The 23,445-nt window shown below is 40.0% G+C and overlaps 2 protein-coding genes across 2 annotated transcripts in view; one reads left to right on the top strand and one right to left on the bottom strand.

The window, feature by feature from the left end:
* LOC117293407 (ATP-dependent (S)-NAD(P)H-hydrate dehydratase-like) overlaps window positions 1–16,870 on the top strand; it is a 22,606-nt gene extending 5,736 nt beyond the window's left edge. Inside the window, exons 5-10 of the mRNA XM_033775728.1 lie at window positions 594–644; window positions 2,174–2,278; window positions 3,067–3,187; window positions 5,082–5,208; window positions 6,560–6,743; window positions 16,787–16,870. Of these exons, the coding sequence (XP_033631619.1) occupies window positions 594–644; window positions 2,174–2,278; window positions 3,067–3,187; window positions 5,082–5,208; window positions 6,560–6,725 (570 nt within the window). The 3' untranslated portion in view covers window positions 6,726–6,743; window positions 16,787–16,870. The remainder of the gene's footprint in view (window positions 1–593; window positions 645–2,173; window positions 2,279–3,066; window positions 3,188–5,081; window positions 5,209–6,559; window positions 6,744–16,786) is intronic.
* On the bottom strand, window positions 10,004–23,445 carry LOC117293406 (translation factor Guf1, mitochondrial-like). Its single transcript, XM_033775726.1, has 13 exons — window positions 23,185–23,445; window positions 22,086–22,194; window positions 21,552–21,700; window positions 19,613–19,771; window positions 18,967–19,115; window positions 16,785–16,988; window positions 15,698–15,827; window positions 15,140–15,249; window positions 13,770–13,974; window positions 12,913–13,014; window positions 12,111–12,244; window positions 11,407–11,665; window positions 10,004–10,824 (listed from the first exon to the last, which is right to left on the bottom strand). The coding sequence occupies exons 1-13, from the start codon at window positions 23,359–23,361 to the stop codon at window positions 10,699–10,701; spliced, it is 2,013 nt and encodes a 670-aa protein (XP_033631617.1). The 5' UTR covers window positions 23,362–23,445; the 3' UTR covers window positions 10,004–10,698.

Below are 23,445 nucleotides of genomic sequence, written 5' to 3'. Positions count from 1 at the left end.
CTACTAAAAATGAGAACTTGTTTTCTTGCGACGTCCATTTCAAACTTTTTTGGCGAAGTGGAATACCGGGGCCCAAACACTTTATGGTAACATAAAGTGAAGGCAGCGGAGAGACGCAAGGAGATATAGTATAGCTCCATGGATTCATGCAGACACCACCCAATACTCGCTGCCGATCCATCCATACACGTGGAATGACGTCACCTTTGTTGCCGCGGCCATTTGGGCTAAAATAGACCGGAAGTAGCAGGTCAGTTGCGTTCCAACGATGGTTTACTGGGCCTCGCAGCGGGGGGTTGGTCGTAAAACCTGGGCTAAGTTAGGCTAGTCCACCAATTTGTTTGGTTTAGTTTAGCCTAGCTCAGTGGGTCAAATTAACCCTCGCGGACCAGAATATTGCGTTCCCACGCAGGGTTAGTTTAGCACTTTTGGATTAAGGACTAGTTGAACCCCACGTCTGAACGTACCCCAAGAGATTTCCACTTGGTATAACCACCATGTCTAGTCGTTTTGTGATGATAATATACAGAAATGAATGGTCTCTAAACGGTTAATTCATAATGTCAGTCTTGCTTTATGTTTGTTTATTTCAGGCAGTGATTGAGCGAGCCAAAGAGCTACAGATTCCTATGGTGATTGATGCGGTAAGGGTAGATCTTTTCTGGCAAACTTTCTGTTTTTGTTCGTACACAGATTTTCTTGCATTCACACACTTCAAAATGATTGATTAGGTGCTAAGACCAATGCATTCAAACACTTTCCTAAGCCCACCTGCCCAGAGGCTACATCAGCCCTTCAAAATCAGCCTCTTTATTGTCACTCAACAACAAATATTTGCACTTACTTGCCTGGCCAAGAGATTTTAATGTATCGTGTTTGAAAGGCAAGAACACAAGGCATTTTCGCCTTGGAAAAGGGCAACCTACTGGAGCATTGTAAGGGCCATGTCACGCGAGGCAATTTATGGGCAACCAGTTCCAGGCAATCTCCATGAAGAAAGGGCAGTCACATTTGAATGTTCACCTATTTCTCTTGTGGATCGTAATACAATAATTGAAACATGGCCCGTTTGCTACCAAAGTGGTTCTGTAGCATGCACTGCAGTTGGTTGCCTGCAAAAGTTGCCTCGTGTGACAAGGCCCTAAGGGCACCAAGGCAATGAACAGGGGTCATGGAAGCAATCACCTTTGACAGGCATCAGGCATGTAAATGTCAAGATCAAATGCCTAAAACAAAAGAAATGTTGTCCAAGTGATAACTCAAGAATGAGATTGATATCAGGGGGGCATTTGTGTTTGTCAACACACAATTCTTTCAAATAGTGCCTGACCATCCTTTTAGCTGTCTCCTGATAATGACTAGAGCAAGCTAGTCGAAACGTTGAGACCAATTAAGAACTCACTCTGCGGTAGTGAAGTTTAAAACAAGAAGGCTCCTTGATCCACTATTTAAGCTAACGTAGTAGTACCGACCACTTTTCTACCTTCCGGCCAGGTAGTTGTTCAAAAGCAGGAAAGCAGAACTGAGAAGTCTCCTGAATTCAAAAAAATGTACTCCCCGGTAGTAGAATATATAGCAAGACAGTTCTCTAAAGAACATAATCTACCTGGCAAGTAGACACACACATGCTGTTACTGCAAACCATCCTTTAAACTGCATTCATAAATACCTCAGACAGTTTCGCTATTCCTATTGTTGGAGAGCGCGTCACGTGGGTGTGTATAAACCTTTGTTTATGACCAGTAAAAAGTGTTGAAACATGGGCGTGACACGCGAGCTTGCACCTGTGATTATAAGACAGTTTCTTCATTCTTATTGGTCGAGAGCAACGGCCGGGACAGTTGTGCCACATCACGCGAAAGGCGCGACACACACAGCATTCCCCTATAAGGAGTTGTTTACCCGAGGGCGGCGGAGGGCATTACCATTTCATAGCTGGAGTGGTGTTGTGTTGAAAGAAGTCATTGAACAGTTATAATTTTTGCATTTATTTTACTTTTTGACCCAAAGTGTTGATGTTTTTTTACCAAAAAGGTATTTATAAATGGGAATCAAAGTGTGTTCGTCTCGGTCAAATTATCAAGAACCAGGCCTCGTTGGGATTAAACCACTAGTTGAAAACCTCTTCACCACACATTGATTCCCTTAATCATTAATTGTTGTTGTTTCTTAGGATGCTGTTTATCTTCTTGGTGAGACGCCTGAGATTATTAAGGGTTACACCAAGGCTATTCTCACACCAAACGTTGTGGAGTTCAATCGACTTTATAGGAATGTGGTAAGTTTTTACTTAGGGAATGAAAGAGTGGGGACGATTTCTTAAATGGCTGTTTAAAACCAGCAGGGTCGTGGCAAAGGGATGAAGGCCAGAGCCAATAGGAATAGCGAAACTGTGCGGGGTATTTATAATATAAAATGAGTTGGTTTTGCCTATAAGTGTGTATGAGCACTGTTTACTCTGTGCTTTCCGAGAAAATAAAAAGGTTGTAGGGAAAAACTCTCTCTCTCTCTCCAGACGACCAAGATTGGAACCTTTTGAGATTTGGCAATTCTCGTCTATCCCTCAATAAGTTGGGGGAGATCACTCGGCACCTCAATGTCCCGGGTAACTACATCTGTATAGAGGTGATAAGATGAGAGACATACATGTAAGCACAGCGGGGGTTCACTTGAAAAAAACAACATAACTAATAAGTACCTTGCATTCACACGAGGCATGGTCTTAGTAAGCAAGCACATGGTGTTTCTGCTTCCGGTAGTTTTCTTTGCTAATATAGTAGCTTTGTTCAAGAAATCTTGCTAGTGGCTCGAGAGAAAAGCTTATATAGTTCTCATGTTGAGTTCGTAGTTTTGTCTAAGTTCGCACCGATTCTATTTAAACTCATAAAATATATCTCAAAAATGCAATCACCTTTTGAAACAAAAATTGTCCATTGTGTATCACATGTCTTCATTTATATATGATTGAAACAATCAAATGGTTCCGAAAACCAAGGGTGTACTTTGCCGGCCTTTAAAATTTATACTAAACTTTACATTAAATTTGTGAAAACTGTTTGTATTTAGATTGGACATGATGTAGATTCTGCCGAGGAAGTTGGCAATGTAATGAGGCTTAGTCAACGTCTTGGCAATGTTACAATCTGTAAGAAAGGAGAGAACGATATCATCACCAACGGAATCAGTGGTAAGTCCTTGTCTTTAAATTCCCTAAAGACACTGGACACTATTGGTAATTGTCAGAGACCAGTCTTCTCACTTGGTGTATCTCAACATATGCATAAAATAATGAACCTGTGAAAATTTGAGCTGAATTGGTTGTCAAAGTTCCGAGATAACTATGAAAGAAAGTTGTGTGCTTTCAGATGCTTGATTTTGAGACCTCAAATTCTAAATCTGAGGTCTCAAAATCAAATTCAAACACTACGTTAGTTCAGAGGGAGCTGTTTCTCACAATGTTTTCTCGAAAAAATGTTTAAAAGCTTGCAAAGAAAAAGTTAATCGGAATCCGATTTCATGGCTCTGGTTACCTCAGAATTCTGCACTTATGATCACCATTCTCCGCTTACTGTGCAAGCGCTTAATTTCTGTGCTTGCTGTGTGAGCAAAGAATGCCTAGTAATGTTGACAGTGCTGTAGCCACAGTGGGTAGTGCCGGCCTGCCCAGAAAAAACGAAGAACAAAATTTGGCCAGCACTTTGAGCAAAAAAACACCGTTTTGCCCAGCACAGATTTCCCCAAGACTGTACTTTAGCAATGATGGCCCTCATATCTAAACATGAATAATTTTGTTGGACCGCTCTCCCTTGGTGGTCTAAACTTGTTTATCAGTCCACCACAAAAATGAGTCAAGTAAAAAACTGACTATGGAGTACGCATGTGCCATTGCGCACAAGCAAACATTCCTTGCCAAACTCACAGGCCTCGGCTTCTAGATGATGCCTAGAAACTTAAATAATTTGTTCTCTGCCTCGTAAAAGTTTTTGGGGTTACTTCTTTAAAAATAATTGTTTTGGCTTTGTACTGTTTTCGTGAAGTATGGAGTTTTGAATTGATGTGAATCGAAGTGATTTGAAATATGTTTGACGTAAGGGCAGAATTCACTGCTTACAAAAGCGCCGATTCTTTGCTTAGTTGGTTAGCAGAGCCATGAAATTGGGTCCAGCACCCCTGAACCAGTCACATTGGGACTTCATTGCTAGTAAGCATGTGCAGCAATCAACCATGACTGATGGTCGACCACGGTTCCTTGTCCAAACATGCTCTAAAGGCCGAGTTATAGTCGGTCGCGCGATGGTCGGGCGTCGGAAATCTGGACGCGCGATCATAAAAAGACACGGTTTTCAGGCCTCAGTCTTAGGATTGCGCGCAAGATTTCCGTCGCGCGACCGACTATAAACCGGCCTTTAGTTGTGAATTAACTATAATGCTATTTTCACCCTACTCTATCCCAGGGAACAACGGCTGGCCTTTTCACGCTATGGTGTCCCCCCTCCCCCAAGTCTGTCCTCTGTCTTGCCCGGCAACTGGGTATAACCTGGGGAGTACGTAGCCACCCTTGCTCTAGAGTAGTGATAAATAATAATAATATCGAAGTCTTATGTTGCGCACGTATCTACCAAACAAGGTACTCAAGGCGCCAAGTATATACAAACTTTCCAAGAGATAGGTTATTGCAGTGATGGATTCTGAGACCCAATTATTTAGCACCTTATAAGGATTTACAAGGTGCTAAGGCGCATACAGCAGCTACAGCCAGGAATACCGGGGCGAATCCCTTCTCTTTTCCATAAGTGCACTGGGTTCTTTTACATGTGTTACACAACACATGGGACCAATGTCTTTATATCGGAAGGACAAAGCAATTGTCAAGTGTCTCGCTTAAGGATACAAGTGGTAAGCGGTAAAACCCTGGGGTATTCTTGAAACGTGCAACCAGACCCCAGTGGAGTAGGAACACAGTGTGAAAGTGCGCTGGGGTAACAGTGGGTATTCCACAGGGAGAAAGATACAGTGTGGAAAGCAGCTTTTGTCACCAATACCAATCCCTTTTCTTATGTTGCTCTTGTTTGTTGTTTCAGTCTTAGTATGCTGTGGTGATGGTAGTGCCAGACGCTGTGGAGGTCAGGGTGATATTTTATCAGGAGCAATGGGAACTCTCAGCTTCTGGTCCCACCAGGCGCTCGCCGATCCAGATAGAACACCCAAGTAAGTTTATCGTTATTATTATTATTATTTAATCGGTGAGGCCCACAACCCTGCAAGGTTTTAAGACTGAGTCACTACTCTTTTATTCCCATTCATAAATGCCATTTTGGTTAAAATGCATAATGAAGTATTAAGAACATCTGTTTTCTGACATCCTTGAGCTCTGTACGTGTGTTGCATTTTTTTGACTGAGACAGTTTTCAGATATGCATTCGTGCGCAATATACATTTAGTATGCATCTAAACGTATCCGAAAACAAACGGGTATAAACAGAGCTCCAGCTGGTCACTATCAACTGTTTAAACATCCCCACATGACGCGCTCTTCACCAATAGGAATAGCAAAACTGCTTTAGGTATTTACGTATAGATGCTAAATCTGCATCGGGATGAAAATGTTAATTTTGGTTTACCTTTATTACATCGATGTATGTGTGATGCTGTATACTCAGTTCTTTCCTGAGTTCTGTGAAAAAAATCCCAGGCATATTACTCGGGTGTGATCCAAACCACCGGCGACCTTCACAATTATAGAACAGTGTCTTACCAACTAGAGATTACCCGGTATCTAGAGGCAGTTTGAATCCTATATTTTAGCAGCGGGTACCCCAACGATTTACTAGATGTTAAAATTGCAACGGGGATAACTAATGTTTAGTTTGGTTTTACTCTTACACCAATGTGTGTCAGCACTGTATACGCTGTACTTTTCCCGAGTTCTGTGAAAAAGTTCTCAAGGGGTTTATCAGGATTCTCACTGTCCCCAACAGCGCCGCTTTTTGCCACAGATCTATCCTCACATTTGTCCTTGCATGTAGTTCGTCTAGATGTTTCCCCAGCGCTTTCAGAATGATGCCAACTGCTCCAACCACTTTCACTTTCACCTGCAAAAATCATATCATGTTCCCTGGCCAGGTCTTGGTACTTAGGGATATTTTCCATCTCCATTAAAGCTACTCTTGTATCTCTCGGCATAGCTATGTCAACAGAGCTCGAATTTGGGGACAAAATCCACAAGACCGCAGGGCTTGTTGCTCAGAATTTTTACTGGACCGGAAGATTTTTTACAAGACCAAAATTTTATTAGGAAAAAAAAAGTTAACACGATAGAACAGCAGGCCTTTTTCATCCCTTAGGAGGCTTTTTTTTTGCTGTGAAACCCAATCAATAAAATTCCATATACCTACTTCACGTCATTCTTGCCGCCTCAAAAATGACACATCCTCTTTGTCTTATCTAAGAATATTATTATTGGCAGTGCCCTTTTCTCATGAAAAGCAATCTTGCCCTTACTAGAATGAGTATCCACATTTAATTGTATTTTTTTTTTCCCCCATCCATTTTGTTTCAGTGACTTCTTGAAGCACTACACTCCCACTCTCTGCGCGGCGTACGGCGCATGTCTCCTGACTAAACGCTGTAGCGCCCTCGCCTTCAAGAAGCACAAGCGCAGTACGACGACCTCTGACATGATGAAGGAAATCAGCCTCGCCTTCAGTACGCTGTTTGACGAATGATTCAATCAAGGAGTTAAGGTGAGGTCAAATCAAGGTTAAATTGTTGGGTAACTGTGGGGAGGGATTATGGCGTCCTTTACCATGTAGCAATTTTGTTTTTCTCCCGTTCAAATCTACAACTGAGGTTTCTAAGAAAAAAATTATCTGACCCCCATCCTGTGATTGAGAGATCAGCATTTATGTATACTATGTAAGTCAAGGAACATGACGAAGATGGCATCAGCATAATCTTAAATAGACTGGTCCCTAGGTATTGGCTGTACAGAACCAGCGATATCATTGGATACAACGGACATGTATTACAGTTAATGTACGTCCAAATCATGATGTTTATATATTAATGTGTAGGTAGAAGCTTGATCTTAAATAGACTGGTCCCCTGTCCTCCAGGTATTGGCTGTACATAACCAGCAATATCATGGGATACAACGCACATGTATTACAGTTAATGTACGTCCAAATCATGACGTTTATACGTTAATGTGTAGGTAGAAGCTTGATCTTAAATAGATTGGTCCCCTGCCAATGAATATGACTTCAGATAATCAGGCTAGATCTTTAAGAGAAAATAATCTTTGATGTTTGTGTTGTACGTTGCTCTTAAAGAGAAAAGAATCTTCATGAGCCATCAAGTATTTGAGAAAAAATCTGAAATCACAGAGCAATGTTTTCAGAAATAATAGCTTAAATCCGTTGTACATGCTGACATATTTTTGGTCTCACTGAGACAAAATGGTTTTCATGAAACTGTTTTACTCATTTCTCAGAAACTACAGCACCTCAGCAATTACTATTTCAAGGGAAGCTTTATACAATCATTATCTTTAAACCATAAGTTTAATGTAAATCTGTGAAAGTTTGATTTTTTGTTTGGTGCAAAAAGTACCCAAACCCTTAATGACTTGTGTCCTTTTTCCTCACTGAAGACTTAAAACCCCAAGTGACTCAAGTCTGTAATGGTTTATCTTAAATCTCTATAGATGAATGTTTTTGAGGTTGGTTCTGCATCTGTTTCCCTGTTCTTTTCCCGAGTTCTTAACCATTAAACAGCTACCTGAGCGGAATTTTTTCAACAGAAATTCTATTTTTACTTGTTTATAATGCACTTGTTTACCATTTTAATGTAATTTTGATATGTGTACACTTCTGAACTTTTCGTAATTATCTACTAAAAAATCAGGCCTTTACCTAAAGGTTTTTTGAAAAACTAAAAACACTTCTGCCGTTGAGAGCGGGCGTCAAAGGACAATGCCGCTGACGTCATTTGTGGGAGTTTGCTTTGTTATACATCCACGCTGCAACAAAGCGGCTTTATCTACTTATGACGTTTTGAGAGTGATTACGTAACGGGGCTTTTCGCAAATCTCGCAGAAAAGCTCTGGACAAGGGCATACAAAAAGATTGTTTTTTTACACAATTGAAACCTATTCATAATCATATGACTCAATTTCCTTATTCATCGAAAACATTTTAAGTGGAATTCAGCAAAGTTCACGACTTGACATTTTCGTTCAAGCAGGTCTTTAAGAAACATTATGGTCCCGTAGCTTACTTGCCTTCCATATTTTGAGAGTATTGTTTTTAAGACTTGTGTATTTGTTCCCTTACGAAGCTTGAAATCCTTGAGTCTGTAATCATTTGTCCGCAATTTGTAATTTAGCTGAGCAGTGTTGTAACCAAGTCATCTTTGCTCAAGTCAAGTCAAGTCAAGTCACTAAACGGATAAGAATACACTCTTTATACATATGTATGTGCAGTTCATAGATACATAGTGGCTTCTTATATTGCGCTCAGGTCTGTCTCGCAGTGACGCTCGTGGGGCTTCAATGTTATTACCCCCTGGTCACTGGGCCTTAAATCATTCCTTAAACCATCTCAGCTCCCTGTGGAGTATACAGCCTGTGCCCCCAAATATGTAGCACAATAAGCTAATCAATCACAAGAACCATCTCTGCCCTCACAGTTACCCATTTACCTCTGGGTGGAGAGACACCTAAGGTTAAGTTTCTCGCTCAAAGACCTATGTCACGACCAGGATTCGAACCCACACTCTGCTGAACAGAAGCACCAAGGGTTTTAGTTCGGTCCTCTTATCCCCCCCCCCCCCATCAGCTTGTTCATCCTTATAACAAGGTGACATGAGAAGCACTCAAAAACATCGGTGCCAAAGACTCAATTTTGCCACATTTATTTGCAAAAACAAATTGCTTCAAGTCAATTGTAAATTGGTAATTACTCAAAATAATTATGAGCATAAAAACCTTTCTTGATTACAAGTAGTGGGGAGAGGTTGATATTATAGAACATTGTGAGAAATAGCTTCCACTGAAGTGACAAAGTTTTCGAGAATGAAGTAATTTTCCACAAACTTGATTTCGAGACCTCAGATTTAGAATTTGGGGTCTCGAAATCAAGCATCTGAAAGCACACAATTTCGTGTGACCATGGTGCAACAAGGGTGTTTTTTTTCTTTCATTACTATCTCTCAACTTCGACGACCGATTGAGCTCAAATTGACACAGGTTTACTTTTATGTGCATATGTTGAGATACACCAACTGTGAAGACAAGTCTTTGACAATTAGCAATAGTGTCTAGTGTCTTTAAGGTTTGGTCACCGAAGATTTAAATCCTGAAGTGATCACTTGAGTCTGTAATTATTTATCCAAAAGATTTAGAGATGATTGTTTCTTTTTGGCTGTCTTTGTTCCCCTCCTCTTTCCCCGAGCTTCGAAAGCCTGATACTTAATGGAGGCAACAGAGGTGATTGCCTCCATGCCCCCTGGTCATTGCATTGGTGCCCTTGCTGTCCTTTAAAGTGTTTTCCCAAGTCTTAAAAATTTTTGTCGCCCTCATTATTTACTGCAAACCTTACTAGATTTTAACTCCGCCATGTAAAGTTTAAAATCCTACTCATCCTACTCATGAACATGATGTTACTGCAGTAGTGGTTTTATAAACCTTCTTCGGACAACATAAATCTTGGTTCAACTCAAATCAAATAACCTTTATTTCAGTATCGCACTTTAATGTTCATATAATTCAGTTGATAACTTTACAATACTGAAGTTGTTTCTGGCATCGGGACTTTACAAAGAATGCAAAAAAAGAGTTCCTTTTGCAAATTAGTGTTACGTTAATAGGCAGTGGACACTAATGGTAATTACTCAAAATAATTATTAGCATAAAACCTTACTTGGTGACAAGTAATGGGCAGAGGTTGATAGTATGAAACATTGTGAGAAACGGCTCCCTCTGAAGTGACATAGTGTTCGAGAAAGAAGTTGTTTTCCACGAATTTGATTTTGAGACCTCAGATTTAGAATAAAAGTTTTTAAAGAATATAAATTGTCAGTCAAATTCACATGTATTCAGGGTTGGTCTAAATATGGTGTGCGACTTGGCATCCGCTGTTCACAGGTTTTGATACCTTTTTGTATGATCAAGTTTTTGGCCAAGCCATGAATCCCTACTCACTGTGAGTGAAGATGTATGTCATATCATTTTCATGTAGGAATTTCAGTTTCATTAGTTATCAAGTTTTTAGTTAAAAAAAAAAAAAAAACATGAAAATCACAGAGCTATGTTTTCAGAAAGAGTCACTTAAATTCGTTGTACATACAACATGCTAAAATATCTGTTTGTCTCACTGAGACAAAAAAAGACTTCCATGAAATTTTTTCGTTCATTTCTCAAATGTTTCCTGTGCAATAGTTGATTGCTTAAGACAAACTGTTCTCCCATTATAAGTACTCTTATTTATTTGATTATTTGTCTCTTGTAAAGCGCTCAAGGACTCTGTGTAAGAGCGCGCTATTAATGCATGTTATTGTTTTTCTTTGTAAGGATGTTTCATGAAATGATAAAAATGGTTTAATGTCTTTATTTCGAGTCCCTCATTCTGTTTCCATGGTTTATTCTTGTGGGTGAGAGATGGAGATTGTTCACACATCGTTAGTGATGATTCCTTGTCGTCACCTCTTGAGAACTGACAGAAACGCTTCTTTAGGCACCTCCACATTGCCAAACATCTTCATCCTCTTCTTGCCTTCTGACTGCCTCCTCAATAGTTTCATCTTTCTTGTGATGTCTCCTCCATACTGAAAACCAATCCACACAAAAACAAATTACAATGTAAAAAATAGATTAGCCTTAATGATCTCTAGGGCAAGATTTTGTAGCGCTACTTAAACGATAAGCAAATTTCCAGCTAAGTGTAGCAGAAAAATTTGCTTTTAACCTCAGCGTATTTCACATATTATCAATAAACCAGGTGCCCATCTTGCGCGTTCACAATTGTATAGTTACATCATTCATTTTCATAATGGGTGTGTTCGTTTAGCTTCCCTGGGTCTACCCCGCGGTGCTCGCTCGGGTGAGCCCCTGACAAGAGCTAAACGAACGACCACTCACCGCTCTCGTATTGACGTCATGCACCTAGGGCCAGCCCCCAAGTGACCCACTCCACAAGCAGGGCACTGGGGGCTGACCCGGGTGAGCCCCTGGAATGACGTCAAAGCTATTCCAACGTACTGGGGCAGTCCAGGGTTGACCCAGGGAAGCTAAACGAACGCACCCACAGTAAGCACAGGAAGGTTAGCATACCTTTTTCGTGTGCTTATGATATATAAAGATCACACAGTAAGCATAAAATTTGCCGCTAAATTGTGATGGTCACTTACACATTTTGCTAAGACGTTCTTTTTCAACGCTTTGATATTCTCCCTTGCCATGATCTTGCTTCCTACAGCAGCCTGTATTGCTACTTCATACATCTGTCTTGGTATCGTATTGCTGAGTTTAGAACAGATGGCTTTCCCAGCTAGTCTGGCGTTGTCTCGATGGACGATACTGGCTAGCTCCTCTACCTCTCTGCCATTCAGGAGGATGCTTAGCTTGATCAGATCTGCCGTCTGGTAGCCACAATCTTCATAATCAAAACTGAAAGAGAGGAGAATCAAATGAAATTTACCCAGGCGGCTTTCCTTGTGGTTTATTACTTGATATTTGAAATAAGAAGTTGTGACAATTACATTTAGGGGCACTTTGTAAAATCTTAAAGTCTTTGAGAATCTTTTGAAGGGGCACCAGGCCCATTTGGATATTGTTTTAGCTAACTTTTTGCTGACAGTGCCTGCAGGGGCACTTAACGTCTTTGAGAAACATTTGTGGGGCACCCAGGCCCAATTTGGATGTTGTTTTAGCTAACTTCTATGCTGACAATGCCTAGCAGGGGCACTTACAGTCTTTGATAAACTCCCGAAGGGGCACCAATGCCATGTTGGTGTTGTTCTAGCTCGCTTTTTTTGCTGACAATTCCCTGCAGGGAACTAAAAGTCTTTGAGAAACGTTTGAAGGGGCCCCAAGGCCATTTCTGTGTCTTTACCTTGCATACCCAGAAGAGATAGATTTGAGTTGGTCAAAGAAATCCACTACGACCTCGTTCAAGGGTAGTCTATACTTGAGAAGTACTCGTCTGCTGTCAATGTACACGTACTCCACTTGCTCTCCTCTCTTGTTCTGAAGATAACAATTTGAAATGAACTAGACAATATTAGTTATTACTGTGACAAACTAACTTGGTTACGAGCAATGGAGTTCTGTTGATAGTAGGCCTATAAAACATTGTTAAAAACGAATCCCTCTGAAGTAACGTAGTTTTGAGAAATAGGTAATTGCTCACTCAATTATTAAAAGACTTCAGCCCTGAACCTTTTTTTTAGGCATCTGGAAGCACACACCTTTTGCAATCTTCTGCAACTTTGATGACCAATTTAGTCAAAGATTGTTTATTTTATTCATTATTGGGATACACCAAGTGAGAATACTGGTATTGTGGAGTTACATTTTTGAAGTATGAGACCTATTTCTTAACATAGCACCAAGGTGCTGTGGCACAATATTCTGCCAATCAAACAGTAAAGGGCTTTATGCTAACAATAGTGACTTCTTATATAGCGCGCATATCTATCACTCAGTGATGCTCAAGGCGCTTTAACAATCAGTATTTTCATGCACTTGGTATGTGGTGCAATATACTGCCGATCAGACCAGGATAACCGGGGCAAGCCCCTGCTCATTACGATAAGTGCACTTGTGAACAGAAACACTAGAGCTTGAGTCTAGTGATCTTATTTGCTCAGCCATGACACGCTAATGGAGGTGTTACTATGTTCCTTGTCCCTTACCAAGCATAGTGTGAAGACTTTGCTGATGTATTCATCTGGTGTGATAATGGTCCCTAGAACTAATGGCTCCATGTACTCTGTGACTTGCTGTGAATCTGGGAACTGTCATAAAGAAGTAACAAACAAATGAAAGAACGGGCATATTCAATAGATTGAAATTTGTATCGGGGATAAAAAATATTAATTTAGGTTTTACCCATATACACAGATGTGTGTTAGCACTGTGGTTATTTCCCGAGCTCTGTAAAAAAAAACCAGGTCTATTAATACAAAGGTGGGATTCGAACCCACAAGCTTTGCAATTCTAAAGTTTGTCTTACCAACTAGACCACCGAGATTGCCCGGTAGCTACAATCTCCGGTAGGCCCTATCTCGTTGGGTCCCCCCTTCCCCATGTTAATGTTGGTTCTCATTGTTGCACAGTCTTCTTCTGCGTTCCAGAGCGGGGGACGGGGGAGAGAATGTTGATTGACAGGGGAAGTGGACAGGGTGTCGCCCAAGCGTTTTGGCTGGGATTGTAGGTAGCTACATGTAATAAACATGTACATTTACCAAGGGAACTCGGCAAAGCTCTAACAAGGGGGCATACATGTAAACGCCATGCTGGCAACAGCTAAGCGCTCTCATACATGAACGTCTATGATTGTGAATTGCACAAATCAATGTGTGCCCTGCTGTCTAACCACTTTACCCTCTTCGTTCTTAGTGTATGTCCAGGTGTTTCAAGATAAATTGTTTCTTATATAGTGCACGTATAAGATGCTCAAAGGCACACTTGTTGGTGCTTTCTTATACTCTGAACCTTGTTCGATTAAAAAAAATGTAGTCCTTTAAAAATATACTCAGACTTGATGTACCAGTGACGGGTTGTAAACAGTTATCTCCTCATTGCTCCCGTACAGCTGCCTGTTTGCTTTAGTATCCTTCAAGCGTGCCTTGTAGGGTACGCTAGGCACGGTGACGATGACGTTTGCATTGAATTCCTGCTCTAGTCTCTGGTTGAATACATCCATGTGGAGAAGACCAAGAAAGCCAAGGCGCCAACCCTGGCCCAACGCTGGGCTTTAGTATTAAAGATTAAAAATATTTATTGTCATGATAAAAAACATGAAATTTGTCTTCCCTGTTGTAACAGAGACTACATTACAAGAAAGGCATAGCAAAAATAGACAACAAGAATAAAATTACAATTTACAGATATATACCAATTGGCCCTATAAAGAAAATCAAACACTGTGTCATCTAGTATAACTATCTCTTTCTCAAAAACTACATTGTACTTCACAGTACTACAGGGTTCTGCCGACCACCACACATGTTCAGTATTTTTAAATTACAATTGCAAATTCAAAGGTTTGCAACAAAATGGAAAATTGGGTTTTTCCCCCAGTAAAAATGGTATCCGAAGTCATTAATTTTGAGCACTTCTTTGATTTGAGTCTATTCATATGGGCAATTCCAAGCAAACACGGACATGACACCAAAAAATCCAATTTTGGTCACAACTTTCTTTCCACTAAGAAGTTATAGCTTACATATGAAACCAATTTATTTTTAGTTGTTGAAAAGGAATGAACCCAATTTTGTCAAATAAGAACTCAGCTTGGGCTCCATGTAGGCGTGGCTACATTGTCTGGAAAACTGTAATGCGACTGATCGTAATGCGACTGACCATGGTTTTGCCATTTATACCTACAAGTTCAAGTTGCAGACCATTTATAAGTTTCCTGTTGGATACTCGTGTACAAGAGTTGTGTGTTTCAGGTAGTAAAACTTTCGCAAGTTTTTTAGTTAGAGGAAACTTTGAATTGTGACTAGTATATTTTTTACCATGTCCTTATTGTGTACATGTAATGCAACTGACCGCTTTGTACAACGTTATAGCATCAACAGCACAAAGCCCACAACATTTCTAATATCATCAATTCAAAGCCTTGGGTCTCGAGTACAAGTCTATAAACTTAGTGGAAAGAATATCTCACATAGAACTACTAGCACGAAGATCAAGAAATGACACAGAAAAGTGTAATGCGACTGACCATGGAATTGCCCATATGATCTACCATGTAACTAATCCATGGTTTCCAGGGAAACATTTTTCAACCACTAAAAAAAAAACCTGGGCAGAACCCTGTCAGAGGAAGCCATTTCTCACAATGTTTTATCCTATCAACAGCTCTCTTTATTGCTCGTTACCTAGTAAGTTTTTTTATGCTAAAAGTTTTACCTGCTGTCCTGATTGACTGACACACTACTGTCATTCAATGTCAGTCTATCGATTGCTGATCTCAGACCGAGGTATTCAGACTGGTCGATGGGAAACAGCCCTGCAAACACCTACGTGTAGAACAAAAACATACATTGTATTATTAGATGATGAAATACTAGTCCTTACTGTCTTTGCATTTAACAATGTATGTAATATAATTTCCTGTAAAAGTTTCATTGGTCATAATGTTTTTGAAAAAAATAAGTGAAAATCACAGCAAGTTTTTCAGGAGTCGCGTAAATCTGTTGTACATGCTCAGAATATTTTTGTGAAATTGTTTTACTCATTTCTCACAAAAACTACAGCACCTTACAAGTAATATTTCAAGGGAAGCTTTCTACGATTATTATCTTTAAACTGTGTAGGTTTAATGTCAATCTGTTGACTTTTTTTGTTTTGTGTCGTGTAAATAGTACCCAACCCCTTAAGGCATACAGTTTGATACATTTTGAAACACTTTGAAATATTTGGGAAGATGGTATGTTTTTCCTTGAAAATAGAGGAGGTATAAAATACCATGGGTCTGGCGGCTTTAAATCCAGGCAGAGGTTCGACGGCTTTGTTCTGGTGGTAAATGGTGTCGCCAATCCGAGCTTCTTTGATGTTATGCATACCAGCAATCATGAACCCAACCTGGCCTGCGAGTCTGTTATTGTATAAACCAAAAATCAAATTTGTTAAATATCGCTTTTAAAAGTACTTTGTTCATGAATGTGGACACAATGGACTTACACAGAAAAGGGACTTTATGCAGTAAACCGAAACAAACAAAATTTAGCTCTTGAAAACTTGAGATATAAGATAAGTTTTGAAAAGAGATTTTTTTTGTTGTACAAAGACAAGATCTAAGATTTAGTGCTAGAGAGTTCCAGATGGTGGCAAAGCTGAAGAAAAAGACCTGTCACCCAATTTGTCGAGACTTGGGTTCATTGAGGGGAAGCATGGGGATGGTGTGTAAACTGGAAGTAGATCTGAGATATAACAACAACAATAATAATACTAGGTTGTGATATTGTGCTTTATCACACGTATCAAAGCGCTCAGTATTTTGTCCTGCAAGTTTTGGAGCTACAGTTTTGAAGTACGAGTTGGGCCTATTCCTTTATAGCACCATGTAATGGTTTACAAGGTGCTATGGCGCAATATGCAGCCAATCAAACAAGGAACACTGGGGCAAACCCCTTCTCTTTTTGATAAGTGCACTGGGTTTCTTTTATGTGCATTACACAACACACAGGACCCACAGCTTTACGTCCCATCCAAAGGACGAAGCAATGGTTAAGTGTCTTGCTTACGGACACACGAGTGTCATGACTGGGACTCGAACCCACGACTGGGACTCGAACCCACCAGAGTTTGATTCCGGTGCTCTTAACCGCTGGGCCAATACACGCCATGGAATTGAAACAAACAGTGGCTTCCAATTGTCAAACGTCTACAATGCCTTTAATAAAGGAGTTTGTAATATTTGCCTGTTGTCTTGATTGACTGACACACTGGGACTCGATCCCACACTCGCTGCTCTTAACCACTCAGCCACAAGACTTCCAAACCCACACAAAACCACAGACCATTCTTAATCCATGATGTTTCTATTACTTACAGTTGAGTGCAGGAGACCTGTTCAGGATGCATGATACCTAAGTCATGTACATCATACGACTTGTTAGAGTGAGCTGCTGTGATTTTATCTCCCTTGGTCAGTTTGCCGTCAATGACTGCTATACTTGTAATGGCTCCTCTGTATTGGTTGTACCAAGAATCAAAGATCAGTGCTTTGAGTGGTAGGTTCGGGTCGCTCTGTGGTCTGCATGATAAGAAAATTAAGAGCATCAAATTCAAAATCTGGTGGTTAAGTTATTGAAGTGTGGGTTTGGGTCCCAGTCGTGACACTTGTTTCATCAAGCAAGATGCTTTACTATAATTGCTTCTCTTCACCCAGGAGTATAAATGGGTACATGTGAGGGTAGAGGTTGACATTGTTTATGAAAAAGCCTTCTGTGTGGATGACTAGGGCACCTATGTAAAGCGCATTGATACGGTTTTTGTAATATATGCGGTTTATAACTTTATATAAGAACTAGTTATTATAAGACCTACATGTAGTTTACAAACTGGGAAACTAGGTTTGGTTCACTCTGAGTTCTCAAAATGTTTTTACCCCGAATAAACAAATCAAATAACTTTGCTTGGATAGGTGGTAACCCTCCTACTGCCAGACAGTTTAATATCATCCACAGTAGTTAGAAATAATAGACAAACTTGTTGTATTACTGCAATGGCATACCTCCCAAGTTAGAATTAACATTACACAACAAACTGTGTTGTCAACCGTCAACCCTGCTACTGTCTGACCATTCAATATCATCCACCCTGGTTTTGAATGATGTATAAACTATGCCAGCCTGCAACACATGTATCATGTGGTAAATGCAGTACACAGTCAACCCTCCTACTGTCTGACCATTCAATATCATCCACCCTGGTTTTGAATGATGTATAAACTATGCCAGCCTGCAACACATGTATCATGTGGTAAATGCAGTACACAGTCAACCCTCCTACTGTCTGACCATTCAATATCATCCACCCTGGTTTTGAATGATGTATAAACTATGCCAGCCTGCAACACATGTATCATGTGGTAAATGCAGTACACAGTCAACCCTCCTACTGTCTGACCATTCAATATCATCCACCCTGGTTTTGAATGATGTATAAACTATGCCAGCCTGCAACACATGTATCATGTGGTAAATGCAGTACACAGTCAACCCTCCTACTGTCTGACCATTCAACATCATCCACCCTAGTTTTGTGTATCTTGCGGTAAATAGAGTACACAGTCAACCCTGCTACTGTCTGACCATTCAATATCATCCACCCTGGTTTTGAATGATGTATAAACTATGCCAGCCTGCAACACATGTATCATGTGGTAAATGCAGTACACAGTCAACCCTGCTACTGTCTGACCATTCAATATCATCCACCCTGGTTTTGAATGATGTATAAACTATGCCAGCCTGCAACACATGTATCATGTGGTAAATGCAGTACACAGTCAACCCTGCTACTGTCTGACCATTCAATATCATCCTCCCTGGTTTTGAATGATGTATAAACTATGCCAGCCTGCAACACATGTATCATGTGGTAAATGCAGTACACAGTCAACCCTGCTACTGTCTGACCATTCAATATCATCCACCCTGGTTTTGAATGATGTATAAACTATGCCAGCCTGCAACACATGTATCATGTGGTAAATGCAGTACACAGTCAACCCTCCTACTGTCTGACCATTCAATATCATCCACCCTGGTTTTGAATGATGTATAAACTATGCCAGCCTGCAACACATGTATCATGTGGTAAATGCAGTACACAGTCAACCCTCCTACTGTCTGACCATTCAATATCATCCACCCTGGTTTTGAATGATGTATAAACTATGCCAGACTGCAACACATGTATCATGTGGTAAATGCAGTACACAGTCAACCCTCCTACTGTCTGACCATTCAACATCATCCACCCTAGTTTTGTGTATCTTGCGGTAAATAGAGTACACAGTCAACCCTGCTACTGTCTGAACATTCAATATCATCCACCCTGGTTTTGAATGATGTATAAACCATGCCAGCCTGCAACACATGTATCATGTGGTAAATGCAGTACACAGTCAACCCTCCTACTGTCTGAACAGTCAATATCATCCTCCCTGGTTTTGAATGACGGATTTACTTTAAAAGCCTGCCATAAAAGCAGAATAAAATACATACGGTGGTATTCTGTCTATGACCGCTGGTAATATTTCATCAACTCCCGTTCCAAGCTTTGCTGAAATCGACAAGATGTCCTCTTGGCTGATATCAAAAAGCGTCTTAATCTGATTGGCTGCTGACTCTGGATCGGCAAACTTCAAGTCAATCTAGAAAAGATATAAAGACAAGGAACATTACTGTACTCCCTACCTATGCTCGCTTGCTCACATGCAACCTCTATCGTCACTTAACAATAAAATGTTTGCACTGAGATGAGATTGGTATGCCTGGCCCAATAACAATCAATTGTTATAGGCACTGGAAACTATTGGTAATTACTTAAATAATTGTTAGCATAAAACTTTTGGTAACGAGCAATGGAGAGCTGTTGATACATGTAGTTTAAGACATTTTGAGAAATGACTCCCTCTGAAGTAGTTTTTGAGAAAGAGGTAATTTCTCACTCAAATGTTAAAAGACGCTAGGACTTAAAGCTTTTTATTGGCATCTGAAAGTACACAAGTTTGTGCAACTCGGGTGTTTTTTTCTGTTCATGTTGGGATACACACCTAATGAGAATACTGGTCTTTGAACATTACCAAAGATGTCCAGTGCCTATAAAATGGTCTCTATGTCCTGTCAACAAGTCGTAGGGGAACCACACCTTATTTAAAACTGGGATAATGGTGAGGTCTGACTCAAATGCTAGGTAGAAGTTTGCCACTGTCTGTGCTTGAACCCCTTGGTTTGCATCAACTAGGAGTAGAACCCCCTGACAGGCTTTTAAAGATCGGGATACCTCATAGTTGAAGTCGACATGGCCCTGAAAGAAAGAGGCAGAAAATGCAGAAATAATATTTTATTGTTTGGTAAAGTTATGTTGTTTTATACCCATAGAAATAAAAATTACATGGTGAGGTATCAATACATGTTTGGTTTGCGGTAACACCATGTGTGTATATCTACTTGGTTGGTAGAATTTTCTCTTTAGAAAACTGTCTTGCTTTCCATTCTTCTACCGTGGAGTACAAGAGCAAGCTAGTCGAATTGTTGAGACCAATTAAAAACTTGCTCCGCGGTAGTTAAGTTAAAGCCATTGGACCCTTTCAGTAAACAGTATTGTCCAAGGCCCACACTTCCTGTATCACAACTTGTATATAAAATAACAAACCTGTGGAAATTTAAGCTCAATCGGTCATTAGATTCGAAAGAAAATAACGGGAAAACCCACCCTTGTATCCGCATGTTTCGCCGTGTCATGACATGTGTTTAAAATAAATCTGTAATTCTCGATATCGAGAATTTATATTGTTTTACTGTTTTCTCAAAAAGTAAGGCATTTCATGGAATAATATTTCAAGAGAAGTCTTTTACTACTACCTTCTGTAAACCCTGTAAGTTATTTGTAAATCTGTGAACTTTCTTTTTTCTGTACCGAAAGGGTCCAATGGCTTTTAATTACAAAAAGTCCCCTTGATCCACTAAAAGCCGGACAGTTCTTTTCAGAACTGAGAAGTCTCCCAGATTCCCTAAATTTACTATGCGGTAGTAGAATAGTAAGCGTCAAGTTCTCAAAAGAACATAATTCACTTGGCAAGTAGATACACCACAACCAAATGTATATTTTGATACTTCACCATGCAATGCCTCAAATCCCGTATCTATTTACATTGTTTTATACCCATAGGGAAAAGTTTCTCTTTAATTTATCTCAGCCTGTGCAGATGATGTAGCAAGTGTTATGCCAAAATGAGATTTCAAAAGTTTCTTGACAATGTAAAGCATGTCACCACCCCCCCCCCTCATTTATTTGACTGTATGTAATAATAAGCCTGTGGGTTAGAGTAATAAGTAATGATTGTGTTTTTATAAGCTGTTATCCTGCTATAGTCATTGTATTCAGCAGTATGCTGCAATTTTGATTTGTAATAAAATCAAATAAAAATAAATTCACTTTGGTCCCGTGTTTTGTGTAACACATGTTAACAAAAAACGGTGCGCTTATCGAAAAGAGAAGGGGTTCCCCTTGATGTTCTTAATTTGATTGGCAGCATGTTGCGCCACAGCACCTTATAAACCATTATACATGATGCTATGCAAAATGAGTAGGTCTCATAATTCAAGTGAGTCCCACATGCCTTACAGGAAAGTACTGTATGCTAAAGCACCTTGAGCATCACTGATTGACGGATATCCACTACTATTATTATTATTGATTAATTTTGGTTTTTACCCATACACCGATGTGTGTTAGCACTGTATACTCAGTACTTTCCCGAGTCCTGTGAAAAAATATCACAGGCATGTTACTCGGGTGGGATTCGAACCCACGACCCTTGCAATTCTAGAGCAGTGTCTTACCAACTAGACTACCGAGGTTGCCGGCAGCTAGAGGCAGTTCAAATCCTATGTTTTGGCAGCGGGTACCGCAACGATATAATAGATGTCAAATTTGCATCTGGGATAAAGAATATTAATTTTGGTTTTTACCCATACACCGATGTGTGTTAGCACTGTATACTCGGTACTTTCCCGAGTCCTGTGAAAAAATATCACAGGCATGTTACTCGGGTAATTATTATTGATGTAGTTTATACACACACCGGAGTGTCTATTAGATTGAGTAGATACTTCTGTCCCTTGTAGGTGTAGAACATGGAGGCTGTTTGAGCTTTGACTGTGATGCCTCGTTCCTTTTCCACTTGAAGCTTGTCCAGCACTTGTTTGTTATCTGAAGTCTTGGATATGGTCCCTGAAAAGTTATAAGTCAAGAGAAAGTTAATGCGATACAGAGCTGATGCTTTGTTTTTTTGAAAGGGCAAGGGCGCCAAGGCATTTTGTCCTTGGTAAAGGGCACCCTATGATGAAATTGTAACTTCGTACTGGGGCACTTCAAGGGCACCAAGGCAATGACCAGTGGGCATGGATGCAATCGCCTTTTGTTGCCTTCGTGATGCATCAGGCTTGCATCAATCATGAATTAAAAGGTACAATCCTTACCCAGGCACAATAATTTTCTTCTGGTATTGGCCACTTCTATAAAGAACATGTAAATTTGTATTGGAAATTTTTGAAGGGCACCACAGCAAAAGCTCAGGGCACTATGGCAATTGCTGTGGGTGATGTGGGTTAATTACCTGTTAGCTCCAAAAGCCTGTCGGCCAGTGTGCTTTTGCCATGGTCAACGTGTGCGATGATACTGAAGTTTCGAATGTTCTCTACCGGATAGTCTGACAAATTCATGTCCTGAAGCAAAAATACAAGAAGAACAAATAATTCAAACTAATTGTAATATGAAGGATGCAGTCATAATGAATTGAAAGATGATGAAGTGGAATTTCTGGAGAAGTTATAAATATTCTAATATATGCTGAAAGAACATCAAAGCACAACATAAATTTTATCGATCCAATGTGGACATTGATGCAGACTTGATGCCAAATATGTTTTTTTTTTTTTTTTTGGGGGGGGGATGTATCTGACACAATCGCACCCCCGTATTAAGCAGCAACATCTCCTGTGTTCCTCGGCCCCAGGTGAGTTTAAAGTATTTTATAGAGGTCTTTGAATTGATGGATGGAGCAATTCTCTGTGAATCTTGTCGGGCTTTGTACAGGGTTCTCCCTTAACATTTAAAACACCTGAGGATCAGCCACAATTCTCTCCAATCCAAGTGGTCTTGCTTGCTAGTTTAGTGTTGTAACACTAATACTATAGAGTGTATCTTGTTTCGTTTGACAAAATGGACAAAATATCATTGATAAAACTGACAAACTAGCACGACTAGTGACCCATGACTGAGTCAGAGTGGAGTGGTGACAACTAGCCCACCTTGTTGAGCTGTAAATGGCTCCGCTTTTAACATCGGTCTCATCACTGTCATGGCGACCGTGATGAGACCGATGTTAAAAGCGGAGCCATATACAGCTCAACAAGGTGGGCTAGGTGCCAATTAACTAAGCTACCAACTAACACATACACCGGGTTTTTCCCAATTAAAAATAGAGCAAACTGGATGTGATCCCCATGAATTGTGTTGTTAGATTAGAAAGTCCATATTTTATTATTTTTTTGTATTTTTAATTATACAAATACAATAGTAAATACCATACTTTTTTGTATTACTCGTAAAGAAAGATCAACCCACTTATTCACGGAATAACTTGCCGACTCTAGCCCCCATATAAACAGTGCCAATCCACTTCGTTTTGGCACAATTTCTGGGGCTATACTTACTCCATCTGATTGACTGTTTGACTTCCTCTGTGATGTGGATGTGTAGAACGATTTGGGAGTTTGACCGAGTCCCGCTAAAGATGGCGATTTGGTTACTTTATCACGATGTAAATCCAATAATCTTCTAAATTTATTGCTGTGACGAAGGCACAATGTATGCTGTGCCATCAGTAACATTTTGATGGATGTAGAAAGCCAGATTTTGTACAAAATTCACACAAGATCTTTAACGATCGCAATAGGGTTCACTTCCAACACCAA

Source organism: Asterias rubens, chromosome 8 (assembly GCF_902459465.1).
Source record: "Asterias rubens chromosome 8, eAstRub1.3, whole genome shotgun sequence".
NCBI classification, from domain to species: domain Eukaryota; kingdom Metazoa; phylum Echinodermata; class Asteroidea; order Forcipulatida; family Asteriidae; genus Asterias; species Asterias rubens.
This window is presented reverse-complemented; position numbering and strand designations above follow the sequence as displayed.